The sequence below is a fragment of the Paroedura picta genome, chromosome 7 (genome assembly GCF_049243985.1).
Source record: "Paroedura picta isolate Pp20150507F chromosome 7, Ppicta_v3.0, whole genome shotgun sequence".
Lineage (NCBI taxonomy): Eukaryota > Metazoa > Chordata > Lepidosauria > Squamata > Gekkonidae > Paroedura > Paroedura picta.
This window is the reverse complement of record NC_135375.1, coordinates 68,681,955-68,695,943: the sequence shown is the minus strand read 5'-3', so window position 1 is coordinate 68,695,943 and position 13,989 is coordinate 68,681,955. Positions and strand designations below refer to the sequence as shown.

The 13,989-nt window shown below is 39.1% G+C and overlaps 1 protein-coding gene across 16 annotated transcripts in view; it reads right to left on the bottom strand.

The window, feature by feature from the left end:
• Positions 1-442: 442 nt before the first annotated feature.
• The window catches only part of PRUNE2 (prune homolog 2 with BCH domain), a 157,024-nt gene continuing 143,477 nt past the window's right edge, over positions 443-13,989 (bottom strand). For 9 of the 16 annotated variants that reach the window (XM_077344742.1, XM_077344743.1, XM_077344744.1 and 6 more), the window contains 3 exons: positions 11,842-11,877; positions 7,947-7,994; positions 443-5,289 (listed from right to left, as the gene is read on the bottom strand). In XM_077344742.1, coding sequence (XP_077200857.1) covers positions 5,259-5,289; positions 7,947-7,994; positions 11,842-11,877 — 115 coding nt within the window. In that variant the 3' untranslated portion in view covers positions 443-5,258. Of the gene's footprint in view, positions 5,290-7,946; positions 7,995-11,380; positions 11,414-11,841; positions 11,878-13,989 lie in introns of all 16 variants that reach the window. The other 7 variants (XM_077344745.1, XM_077344748.1, XM_077344741.1 and 4 more) reach the window with 5 other exon arrangements.

Sequence of the window (13,989 nt, the reverse complement as noted above, 5' to 3'; positions counted from 1 at the left end):
CCATAGACAATCCAATTCTCGCAATTAAAAAAAAACTGAGCTAGCTATAGTAATTATCATGTAAGTGACTTTCATGATCTCTTCTCCCATGGTTGACGAGTGTAACATGGTGTACAGTTTGAAAAGTGTTTTTTAATCGACAAGCCACACCAGGTGCATGTAACTTGAATTTAACTCTTTTGCCAAACATACCATCCTCCTTGCACCATAATGACTGCTGGAAGATCAAGCATCAGTTTCAAACCAATTCCTATGCAGACTTTCAGTCAGTTTAGACTCCGAACTGTACAAAGACTTAAGCTGCATGACTGTAGTCCCATGCATGTTTGCTTAGGAGTTAATTCCATTTAACTCAGTGACTTACTTCTAGGTAAGCATCCAGGATTGGATTGTAAAAAGTTAGTGTAAAGTAGAGTTGCCTTGAAATGAAACAAGTTTACTATTAGATTGCAGCTTTTTATTTCTGAGTCATACATACATATTCTACACATGGTGGTATTATATATTGTATTCCTTAATCTATACAATTTAGTCAGCATAACTGCATATAACAAAACAAATAAAGCTTCAGGGCCTTTCCAGATGCCAGACAGTAAAGCATATTCTGAAATTAGTTGCAAAACCAGTGCTAGACCTGTATCTGCTCTAAAACTCGCTATGTTGTCCATGGGGAATAGGAACCTTCCATGGTTCAGCTGGAGGCACATGCCACCTCTAAAGATGAAGAAGGAACAAAATAACAGTACAATTTAAGAACATATTGCAGTAAACAAAAGCAGTTTTAAGTAGCACTGATTGCCATGGAAGATTTAAAGGCCATGCTTAAATCTCTTTCACTTCACTCAAAAGTTATTTATTTGGTTTTGGCTATATCATCATTTGCCAGTATATGTAAAAGATATGGGGGGATTAAGTTGCTCATTCCCAGTAATATGGTTATTAGCCAATAGGTTCCACAAAACTCAGGCAGCCACAGAAGAAAATTCTGTTGGTACGTGAGCTGAGGAGAGAAAATGTCTTTTATCCAGTGCCACAACAGTGCACCTAACTCTCAACAAAAAGTTATCATTTAGGCATACTTGTATTCTCCACAGTAATTAACTGAACTGTTTGCTATCATTCAAAACAGATATTCTAGAAAGGCCCTAAGTTATACTTGATTCTAAGTACTTAGATACATTGCAGACAACAACAACAACAAAAACCTTGTATGAGTATCAAATGCATTTATACACCAATATATTTGTGCAAGTACTATTTCTTTGAAACTGAAAAAATAGCATTAGCTGAACATTGCTACATAATTATTAGTAGAATACATAATAGTTATACCTTGACAATTTAAAAAAGTTAATTTTAAAAATAAGTATTATTAAGCAAATAACTCTTTTTTTCTTTAAGCCCTAGAAAGCCATCATAAGGGAAACCGTACTGTATTTTAACAAGGCATTTGTCTTTTTAATGACCAATGATTAATACTTGAAATGTAGTAACTTTACCATATGTTGAAAAGAGAAAATAGATTATTTGCTTTATATTTGTTTTACAAGTAAACACAATAATGACATGTGTAGCAGCCCAATCCTAGACAGGTAAGCATACCTAAAACCACTGAAACCAATCCACTTAGGATCATCTAATTTTGCATAGGAATATGATATAATTAGCTGAATTCAGTGGGACTCTCTTCTGAGTAAGCCTGCATTGGATTGGGATACAAGGAAGCTAAAGTCATGGAGTAGTAGCATGCTCTGCCACAGAATATCTGCAAGATAGCCTTTCAGCTGTGGCTTGTATTTGTGGCTGCTGTTTTAACTGCATTAATAGGCAGGCCGTAATGGTTATTGATATGCAATGAAAATTTCACCTACTGATAACTGTATATTAAGCTGCTGTTAAAGGCACAAGAGCAGCTGAGCTGTTCTTCCTAGTCCTTTGGCAACCCAATTTCATTGGGAAGATTCACTTGGTGGGCTACCATCCAGCACATAACTAGGCATGGTTAACACCAGTGGAATTAATGGGACTAATTACACAATACAAAACTGTGATTAAAATGTTCAGAAAGTCTTCTTCACATTTAAATGTCTTTAATATGTAACTGATTTTTTTTGGCCAGAATTTCTGAAAACAAAATGCTCTTTACAGACTGAAAGAATTCAGAACACACAAGCATCATAGTCAGAGCCATTTGATGAACAACACACAGAGGACTATGACAGACACCAAGGTACAGTTGACAGGTAAGCCCTATAACAGAAATTCAGTGCACACAACGTATACACACCTATCCCAGTGTAGAGGCCCATGTGCACGTCAATGCACTACTTAAAAGTCAACAAAGAGCACGGCAAGCTGTGTGTGTGCTGCTTTGAGGTGGGTCTTGCAAGAGGGGGATTTTAGTTGGTGCACCTATGTCAATAAGAGATGACAGAAACTGAATAATAGGTTGAAGCTGTAGTTGAAAAGAATGCTACATGTATCGCTACTTTATTTTTACATGAAGATTCTTAAATAATATCAGTAAATCTAAATAATGTGCTGCCCTGAGATTGAGTATGAAAGGATCCTGTCTCTCACATGGCTATGAAACTTTTGTCTGGTGCCAGGAGTTATCTTTTGATAGAATGACAAGACTACCCCAAGGTCTGGTATAAGCCTCAGTAAGAATGTGTTAAAAAATGTACTGTTATTCTTCAATTTTCAAAACAAGGCAGCAATAAGAATCAAGGGGGCCGTTTTTCAATTGAATGGCAATGGGGTCCAATTCATATGGAAGTTTTGAGGTAGAAGAGTCACCACCAGATTCCTTTTCCTACCCATATTAACCTGGGAAAAGGACCTTGTGAAAAAGCCTTCCCTTATGCTAAAATTGCAAGTCTCCCTACCTGTCAAATACTTGTTTTTCTAGCCCAAACATCCATGATGAATAAGTATAATTAGGATAAGTGCAAAAGACCTGTATTGGTGATCTCCTCTTGTCCTAGGTTGCAGAGCCTGAATGTCTGTCAAGGACAGGAGTATGGGACACACTGAGAAATTGGGACTGAGAACAATCTCAGCATCTTTATGGTAACCCAAATACCGTTCCTTTTGTTTGCTAAGCAAAGGGATCTCATGTTGAGTTTCTTCTGAAAGACATATGTAGGTTAATTCTCAAATATCTCAAAGATGGTATAAAATGTCAGGTGCTAATTTAAATCCACTCATGTGTAGGGATTGCTGCTTCACAGAATTGACATCTGGCAGGACCAGTGGTATTTAGCCAATTTCAAGCTTAGATTAAGGTGATGCTAGTATAAACATTGGCACTGTGAAACAAGAACTAAATAAATGTGGTAAAATATCAAGATTAGAAGGGAGAATTTAAGAACTACTTTGGCAATTTTATTCAAGAACAAGCATCTGAGACAGATATATAGTTGGCCCTTTCAGGTGTTTGATTTTCATGTACCTAGAGGATGGGCACATGTGCTTAACAGGAGCATGAGCAAATGTCTCAATACCCACAGATATAATTTTATTTGGCTGTCCTTTACATGTTCTTACAGCTTTGGCACACATGAATGAGAGCTCAGAGTTTTGAAGGGAGTGCACATGGAAAATGCACACAGCTACTCATACAAAATGCACACTGGAAGGATTACATGCAACATGTTCTTCCCTTATACACAACTGAAGAGCCAAAACTGAATGTCAGAAAAGAGCTCTCAAGGATATACAACATCTGACCTTTGCTCTGGGATCACCAGGCAGGGGCAAATGTAGTATCCTTCCAAGACTGGGTATCCTTGTACTTTCTCTCATATCAAAGGCTGATTGCCATCCACTTATAAAATAAAGTGTTATGGGGATAACACTGAAATGAATGCAAAACTTCTGCTGCATAAGTGGTGTCTTGGATGATGGATTATGGAAAAAATCCACTTCCTGCTTTCTTATCTCCTATTGTAGTCACTGAATTTCCATATTGAATAATAAACTGGGACATTTCCTTGTGAAATCTACTATAATTTGAATGATATCTGAATGGCAACCACATCATATGATCTTCTATTCAATAAAAGGTAGTTGGGTAATTAGTAAATCAGATGCTAAGTCTTCTTGTAACTATATTTTGACAGTAAGAGAGGGATTCTCTGGACTTTCTAAAGAAAGAACATATTATGTCCATTACATCCCTCTTATTGATTAAAGGATTAACTTCATGACTGACAGTCTACTTCCAGTCTAGGATATTCAATATGTTTCCAAATGGCTTGGTCTTTCTTTTCAATGTTTAGATGTTTCTCCATAATTACCACTGTTATTCAAATGGCTTGTCGCTGATCATTTCATAGGCTGTATTGTGCTTGTGGACATGATATTGTTGGCATATTGTCTGGCCTCTATGGTACATGTTTCATCTTTTCCAGCATCCTTTTGGTTTAGGATCCCATTGATGTTCATGCATTCTCTTATTCATATACTGAGTCCCTACTTCATGAGCTGGGTGCAACCTTCCAGATATCATCCCCCACAAAGAAAAAGATATACATAGCCCAATGACTGAATATAGTGATATGTCCTATTTAAGAATTGGGGGGGGGGTATATTTTGAAGAGCATCATTATAGTGACAGTGCAAAACCTGTGGAGGTTCTCTTGGACACCAGGGAATGCTTTGAGTTGACAGAGCAAGAATGAAGAGACCAAACTAAGTTCCCCTGCGAGCAGATCTCAATGTTCATATTAATGCAAACCAGAGCTGTTGTGATTGAGGGACATATGTGGTAAAACTCAGGCTTGTTATATGAACATTATTACCTCTGTTTGAAGTAGGCACACATGCTAATATATTGGTGACCAAAAGGAACAACAATCCAAACCCACATAACGACAGGAGAGGCACCTAAATGGCAATGCAGAAACATAACTGTGAACTGAAAAATGCAGAATGAAACAGATTTCCTTACTGCAGGCAACACTCTGGAAATTAGGGGAAGTCACAGCCATCCATTTGATGCCTCTCTGACAGGAGCAGCAGCAGCAGCCCCTCCTTTTACCTCAGAAAGCTGTGAATGGCATTAAGAAATGAAAGAACAAAGGTTGCAATCAGTCGGGAGCTTCTTCCTGCTCTGACCGCCTCACTGAAAGAAAAGTGGGTTGAGCACAGGAGGTTCCTGGAAGATTGTGCCCAAAGGAGAAGCCCAGTTGTCCTCTGTCCTCTAGGCATATCAAGTCGACAAAAAAATCTTCTTCTGAAAACTGCCAAGGAGGTTAGGAATTTTCTTTCAGCTTCATCTCAGTGCTTTAAACAAGCAGAAATAAAAACAATCAGTTCAATGTATTAATTTACTGTCCAATACATTTGCCCCATTTGCAAAAAATGTATGGTAGTGTACACACATCCAAGTGCTGCCTAGGCCAGGAAAACGTAGCTTTGAAAACCAAACTATCATATTCTGCACACAACTAACATGCTCCCCTAGGCAATCTCCATTTTAAGGTGTGTCCTAGTCATGCCAAACATTCAAAATGCCGCTTCCTTTCTGTGTCAACAGTTCACTCTTTCAGTTGAAACAAACAACTGAAGAGCAATGAGGCATGCAGAGGCATATTATGCTTTTCCTATTGCAACTATTCAGGTGTTTGATGAATTGCTGATGGCTTTCCCAGCTGGAGTCAACTGGCTGCTAGGAGTACTGCAGGCTGTGTGGCCATGGCCGGCTACTTTTAGTCCCTAATATTTCACCAGTAACTGTGGCCGATAACTTCAGAGGTAGGACACTGCAATATGAGAAACTCTTTCTGCCAAAGTGAGAGATTTCCATCTTGCCATGTTCTGCCCGTGAAGATGCCACGTGCAGTCACTGGCAAAATGTCAGGGACTAAAACTATCAGGCCATGGCCACCCAGCCTGAAAAGAACCCAACAACCAGTTCTTTTTCTTTCTTTTTTTCATTTTGAAGAAGAGTTGGGTTTTGTACCCTGATTTTCACTACTTGAAGGAGTCTCAAAGCAACTTACAATTGCCTTCCCTTCATCTCCCCACAACAGACACCCTGTGAGGTAGGGTGAGGCTGAAAAAGCTCTGACAGAAATGCTCTGTGAGAAAAGCTCCAAGAGCTCTGTGACTAGCCCAAGGTCAACCAGTTAGCTGCATGTGGAGGAGCAGAGAATCAAACCAGGCTTGCCAGATTAGAAGCTACCACTCTTAACCACTACGCCAAGCTGGCTCTCAGTTTATAGCTAGTTTACTAAAGTGACAGCAGGACCCATGGGAAATTTAGTGAGTAAGATTACCAATAAATCCATCAATGTGTTCTGTTCCTGGACCTGTTTGCACTGTTACCTTTGTTACAATTATCAGTGTTAATAGTATTAATGTTATGATTATCTATATGTTATGGATTGTTTCTTGTATTGTTTTATGTAAACCGCCCTGAGCCTCTGGGGAGGACAGTATATAATAAATAAATAAATAAATAAATAAATAAATAAATAAATAAATAAATATACACCACCTTACAAAAAAAACAGTCAAGTTTTGTTTTCCCAAAAGATATATGACTCTTAACAATCCCTCAGGTCATGCAAGTCTAGTGTTGGTCTTCTTAGAACTGGTTTCAGCAGCAAAGACATTTAAGAAGTGTAATTACTACTTTTATTCAAATACAGGTTTGCCCAGGTTGCATCTCTCATTGTGACCTGTCAGGTGTTCAACAAACAGAGATATTTTGCAACTCCAGACAGTCAAGCTTTATTGTCCCAGGTTAGCCACATTGCACGATTTGCCAAGTCACCAAAGTTCTAAGATTTTTGCCGTTCTTTTAGCTACGGATCTAAATTCAGGTAAAAATTGATTCTATTCTACATCCTCTGTCCTCCCATGCACGTTTCTTCCAGTCATAGGTGGAGTGACAACTGCTGATTGGGTTTGCCTGGTATACAAATGCATATATCTTGTATAAATTCACAAGTTTGAATCTACATCAAACCTGCAAATTTCTGATTAGATTTCAACTTCACACAGTTCTCAAATCTATCAAGGACTCGCTCATTGGCTCTAAGTCTTAATCACATGAAGTGACACTGTCTATTTGAGGATGAGCATGTCCTAGAAGAATCATGATATAATTGATAAGGATAACAAAATGACAGCAGCCCTTATTTGACCACCTGTTTTCTCATGATGAGGTATGTGCATGTTTAACTAATATCTTCTGAGATGTTTCCTCCTTCTGAAAACTGCCAACTGGTAAATACATTTTTTATCTGTATGCTTTACTTTGCATAGTCATTGAAGGTCTAACAGTTTCACTTTATGTCTAAGGATGGGCACAAACCAGTTCACTGTAAAGTTTGTGATGAATTTCGATCTGTTCATGGTTCTTGAAGCAAAATTATTGGCAGGTCAACTGACATGAACTTTTCAGCTGTTTGAGGTAGTTCATGATGGTTTGTGAATGGATACATTCCCAGACAAAGTGTCTCTGCTCAGTCTAAATGTTTACCAAACTTCAAACCAATGGAGAAGGGGAACTTGGTGGACAGGTAGAAAGAGTCAGCCAGAGATCCCCTGCCAGTTTTGTGTCTCTAGCTTGAATAGGATCCATTCATACAGTCCTGAACCTGGGGCTGTCAAAATGACAGCCTGTAACTTCCCCAGAAAGCACTTTCCAGGGGGCACCTTCTTGGAGAGGGGGCATCATTTGGACATAAATCCAATCCTCATCAAACTTGGAGGGCAGATGGACAAAAGTTAATCAGAGATTCTCTGCATGTGAAGTGTCTCTAGACTTGCATGACCTTTCATAAGGCCCTGAACTGCATTCCAATGGATCAACAAGGACCTGGATCTAGAAGAGACTAGCTGGAATGTACCCAGTTCTTTAATGCCTATTGCACTGCATGATTATGAAGTGATACTTGAATCTAAAGGCATTACTAAATGTAAATTCTTACTCCTGCTGTGTTGAAATTACTTCTGAATCATTTGAAAGACAGCTTGCTCTGGAGACAGGGGAAAATAAACAAAAAGCAGTAAACAGTGGCTTATTATACATAGGTGCTTTCCTTCATTTTCACTGTACTTGTCCATTGTTTTTGTTGTTGTTGTTTTCTGCCTGGATTTTCCTCCCTTCAACACTCAGTTTACTTTCTGGTCAGTATTTTGCCAGATTTTCTTAGAGTGCTTTTATGCCAATTTCCGACTTTTTTTTTACTTTCAAGCCAAAGGTCATTCAAAAGCATGCAGATACCTTCAGACACCTCCCCCCCCCCACACATACTTTTGCTGCCCTGTAAAGGTCACTCTCTGCCCACACTGAGGTATTCCATTCACTCTGCACCTTCCACCAGCCTCGCTCCTTCACTGGTATAGAAGCTCAATTTCCCCTTGTTGTTTATTTTTTTTTACAAGCAGCATGATATACACAGTGATATGAGACTATCTCTAGTCTTGGACTGCTGAATTTTAAAAATTCAAATGACAAGGGGAAAGTTTAATAGGAGCTTACAAGGTTTAGTTTCTTGCTAGTATTGAAAGGGGAATTGGAGAGGAGACAAATGGCAGCACCCCCACTACAAAAATAAAGGTGCTGTATGGCTAGTCAGAGTAGAATGAAATTGAGAGAGAGACAAAGAGTGAGGGAGAGAGGGAGGGTGCGAGAGATTGAAGCTTTGAAATTTTTCCCTTTAATATTTTAGAAAACAAAGATTTGGGGGAACCATTTTGGCAGACTCTGGAAGCCTAACATAAAAATGGCAGGTGAACCACATGGGCCTTCTGCAAACCAGTGAATTTAAGAATTGATTGGGATCAATCCATTTGGAGGAAGACTGCAATTCCCACAGGATAGGTTGTTTTTTTTTTAAGTCCAGATCATAACCAATGTGCGGAATCATATAAGAGAATCACTAAGAGAAAACTACACAAATTTGCAAGGAAGGGCAGGAAATTAGCATTACTATGCAGCTGTGTTAGGGCATAGATGAAAATATCCCCCCTTTTCAATTTAGTGACATAAGACTAAAAAAGTTCTCCCGAGCTTCTGCCAGAGGACTCCTTCCCCATACAAATTGCAAGGATCATGGAGTTGCTGCTGATTTTGTACTGACGCGTGTGCATGCACACACACATACTTGCTGCCAATGATCACAGCTTGCAAAGCCAGTGTCGATGACTTCTACCATGCATTCTGTAGACACAACATGTTTTCCACATATTATGCAATCAGAGTGGCTGATAACACAGCAGAGAATTCCCTAGTGCTCCACAATATGGAAAATGGGGCTTTTTCAGATGTTTGTCGGTTTCAAAAAAGCATTGTTGTTTTTTTCCCCTTTCCAACACCTTAGCTAGGCTTATACAGCATGAGGCTATAAAACAGAACTTGATGCCTTCCCCTATACATGGCAAGAAAAAAATCACTACTCTGCCAACATTGCAGTGCATGCTAACAACATAACACAAAACTATTAGTTAATACTATGTGTTAAATTGGGGTAAGGCTTGGTGCAGAACAGAATAGATGCAAGATTCAAAATCAGTTCCATCCTAGAGATATAAAGCCACTATGGAACTCATTTTATTGTTGCAGTCCTTTAAACCTTGAATGTTATGATCCATTGTATTGGGAGTGCAGTAATCACACATTGTAGTTGAATAGTTGTGCTCCATTTTCTTTGCACATGATACCACTATAGCTAAAATGGAATAATTCTTATGTGCATCAGTAGAGATAGGGACAACTTTATAAGTGAGGTTCAATATGCCCTTTCTTGCTACTTTAATCCATGTAGCTGGTGGAACACCATCATTTGTTAATCTCCAGGAAATTAATGTTGAATTTTGGGCTTGCTCATGCAACTATACTGGCAGCCAAAGTACCACCAAACCACTTCCTCTAATGTAAGGATAACAGCAAAGTAATTTCTTTCATAAACCATATTTCTGTCTATAGCTATATGACAGCAATGTATTATGGCATATATCTCTTTTCCTCTTGATCACAAAATGCTTTCTTATGAAAAGGAAACACCTGGAGGGTTGTCAGTTTATACTCCACAAATAATTTCATCACTAGGATCATCAGCCTTTCTACAAAGCCTTTGTTTTCAGCCAGTTTGCCAAATGTTACATTAGGGACAATTTAGATGAATAAATAAGTTTAAACAGGTTTGTTTTCATAAAAGACAACAATTAATCCTTTTAAAAGAAGGGAATCGTCTTAAATAAAACCTCATCTTATTAAGATGTGTCACTGAAATCGATACAACATTTTGAAGTTAATGTGCTTAGGACACAGAGTGTGGTTGTGATTATAACCACATGCTCTATTAATATCTATATTAGATTACTGCAGTGAACTATGTGGAGCTGCCCTTGATATCTGTCCAGAAGTTGTGGTTGGTATAGAATGCTTAACAGCTGCATTGGTTACTGATGATATTCCAGGTCAAATTCAAGATTTTGGTATTGATCTCCAAGACCATCCATGGCCTAGGTCCAGCATATCTCCTTATGCCCCCCACAGAGCACTTTGCTCCATGGGAACTAATACATTGGTGATCCCTGGCCCATGGGAAGGGCACCTGGCCTTGACCAGGGCCTGGACCTTTTTGGTCCTGGCCACCACCTGGTGAAATGAGCTCCTGGAAAAGCTTAGGGCTCTGTTGGAGCTGACACAATTCTACAGGGCTTGCAAGATGGAGTTCTTCCACTAGGCATTTGGTTGAGGCCAGGCTGAGAAAGATCTATAGGCCCTTCCTCCAGGGAGATAACCTAGACATCTATATCTCAACCATCTCCTTTGAGGCATGGGGTCTGGTGGGAGGGGATTAATTGGCAATTGGAACAGTTCTTTGGGGGATACTGCTGCGGTTATATTGGATGAATGTAGCTGTAAATAATGTTTTACTGTATTTTATTGTTTTATTGTTGTAAACCATCATGAGCCAGCTAGTCCGGAAGTGGCAGGAAATAAATAATAAATAAATATATCAGGAAAAAGGTATTTGATATTTAATGTTGGGCAAAGGAGTCCATTTGATACAAACTGAATTGTTAAGTCAAGAATTTAATGAGTTGTGTTATCTTTCTCGGATGTCACCTCTGACTGAGAACAAACTGCTCAAACTGAGGATATCTTTCTATGGCATCTTCAGATACATAATTGACAGCAGAAAACAATGTATATACATTTTCAACTGTTTTCTTTATAATATAATATAATCAAGGGTTATAGTGTAACCAAGGATTTTTATGGGGTTTTATGCTGTATTTTTATAGGTTTTATGTGTAAACCACCCCAGATGACCAGTTGTGAGGGGCGGTATGAACATAAATAAATAAATATGGAGATATAATGCTAATGGTTACCAGAACACTGTCTTACTTTGCCGATGTCTCCCTCAGCTCTTCATCCAGTCTGCATAAGTAAATATGATTGAAGTTTAAGGGGAAAAGAAAAACAAGCAAGCAGAGCATAAGACAGAAGCAGGGCAAAAGCAGAGCAAAGATCAGGCAAGTTTGAATTTAGTTCCATTTTGGCTGCATTGGCTTATGTGGAGGCAGGTATGTAAAAGTAGCAAGGATCTGAAGCATGCTCACCTATCAAGCTAGAAAAAAGTGCTATAACAAAAAAGATTTAACTTAGCTGCAAGTCAAGGATATTTCCATTTAGCAGGCTTCAGCTCTAAATGAGACAGATCTCAACAAGCTTGTAAATGGAGGCAGACTTTCCATTAAACAAAGCTGTTGGATGGCTATTATTCCAGCTGATAGAATCCAGTAATGGTTGCTAGTTATGTCTCAGCTCTGCAGTAAGCATCAGCACAAGCTGAAGCAGAGCGTTACCTTGCTCGTCTTTGAAAGCACCTGTCTTCATCGAACCTTTCGAGATAAAAATGTATGAAGGACAAAATTATAAACAATTGCTGAATTAATTCCCATTGTAACCTATGGCAATAAACAAGGGAAAATATTTTTCTTGATGCTGCTTAGTAAAAAACCAGAATTATGGGAGACAGTATGCAGTAGCACCACAAGATGTCCCCCCCCCCAAAAGGGAATATTCCAGAGTTCTGGAGGATTCTGATACAGGCGATCAGAGACAAGAATCCATCATTGCTTTGGTAACTAATCTCAAATAGAGAGTCAAAGGTCCCTTGATTCATTCATTCTTGCTGAGAGATAGGTCTCCTTTTTTAAGAGCATGTATGGTGATCCACACAGTCTGTTTGCTCCAATATAACTGATTTGCCTTTATGGCCCCTGGTTTCTATTGCAGAAATTACATCTCACATCGGGTGGCTCAAAAAGAAAAAAGCCCCTGGGGTTTTCCCTCCTGAATTCCTTAAAGAGAATGTTGACTGGTGGGCCCCCATTCCAGCAGCTCTACTCACTTATATTGATGCTACTGGTCATATCTCTAAGGACTGGGGGACAGCAGTTGTGGTTCCTTTCTTCAAAAAGGGTACCAGAAATGATCCATAAATTACAGGCCTATTAGTCTGTTAAGTATTATAAGCAAACTATATGCCAGGCACCTTCTAGATAAATTTGCCATCTGGCTTGATCAGGAGAAGTTTTTTGGCACAGGAACAAGTTGGTTTTAGGGAAGGTAGATCTACAATTGAGCATTGCGTCCTCTCTAACGTTTTATTGAGAAGTACAAGGGTTCCGTCTCATTATATGAGGCATTTGCTGATTTTAAATCAGCATTCAATTCCATCTTGAGGCCTAGCTTGTAGGCCAAATTGGAGGCATCTACTATTGATAAGAGGCTTCTCTTTATTATTTGTACCCTCCACAGACAGATTGCAATAAGAGTAAGATGTAGCAGAGATGGCATCTCACTGAACCCATTAACAATTACAAAGGGGTAAGACAGGGCTGTTTGTTGGCACCTATGCTTTTCATTTATTATATCAACGACCTGGTAAGTAGACTTGGTAGACCTTCATCCCCCTAAATTGGCATCTCAAAACATCTCGGTTCTCCTTTATGAAGACAATGTAGTGTTACTTTCCAGAACACGGGTCAGCGTGAAACAGACTCTAGACAGACTGGCAGAATACTGCCATAAAGAATCCCTGATAATCAATTACAAGAAAAGAAAGGTAATGGCTTTTAGTAAACATCTTAAAAGCAGGGCCTGGTTTATAGGAGGGAAGAGATTAGAGAAAGTGAAGCACTTTAGATTCTTAGGGGTGACCTTCCAGTCCTCTTGTTCCAAATTTGAACATTGCAGATATACATCTATCCTTGGGGAGAGAACTGCCCATAATGTACTGAAATTCTACCGCACAAAGGGAGCTCATTCTGTCCTGGCTGCGATTAGGCTATTTCAGGCAAAAATGATAACTCAGATGCTGCATGGAACTCTTCTTGGTCCTCCTGCCTCTTGCTTTGCCCTGTTAGAATGAGTACAATCTAAGTTTTTTTAAGGCTGTGTTGCATGTCCCCAAATGTATTTCTAACTCCATGGTTCACCAGGAATTAGGCATGACAAAGCCAGAATTGGTCTGTCATCTATTTTAATCTGGCTAAAGGCTCATTTCTCCATAAATGGATTGCTACCACTAATTATTTGTGACAACTTTAAATCTAGATGGCAGCAATTTACAAAAAATAAAATCTCTATTGAATCTGTACTTGAGCTGGGCAAAGATCAAGCAAGGCAAATCATTAAAGGTTTAATGACACAGAGCGCCAATTAGATCTCCTGAGTTTTTGGCACCCCCAAGTACCAAATATATTCAAAAGCCAGCAGCATATCTGTCCTTTATGGATATCAAGAATCATAGGAGGGCATTTACCCTCACAAAATTCTCTGCCCTTCAATCTGCAATGTTGGAGGGCTGATACAAAAAGATCCTGAAGGCTGAAAGAACACGTGTATGTGGGTCAAGGGAATGAGAGACCCTTGCACACGTTTTCTTTAGGTGCCCAGTGGTTCACCACAATAAGATCATTGCTCACTTTTTGCTTCAGTTTTCTGGA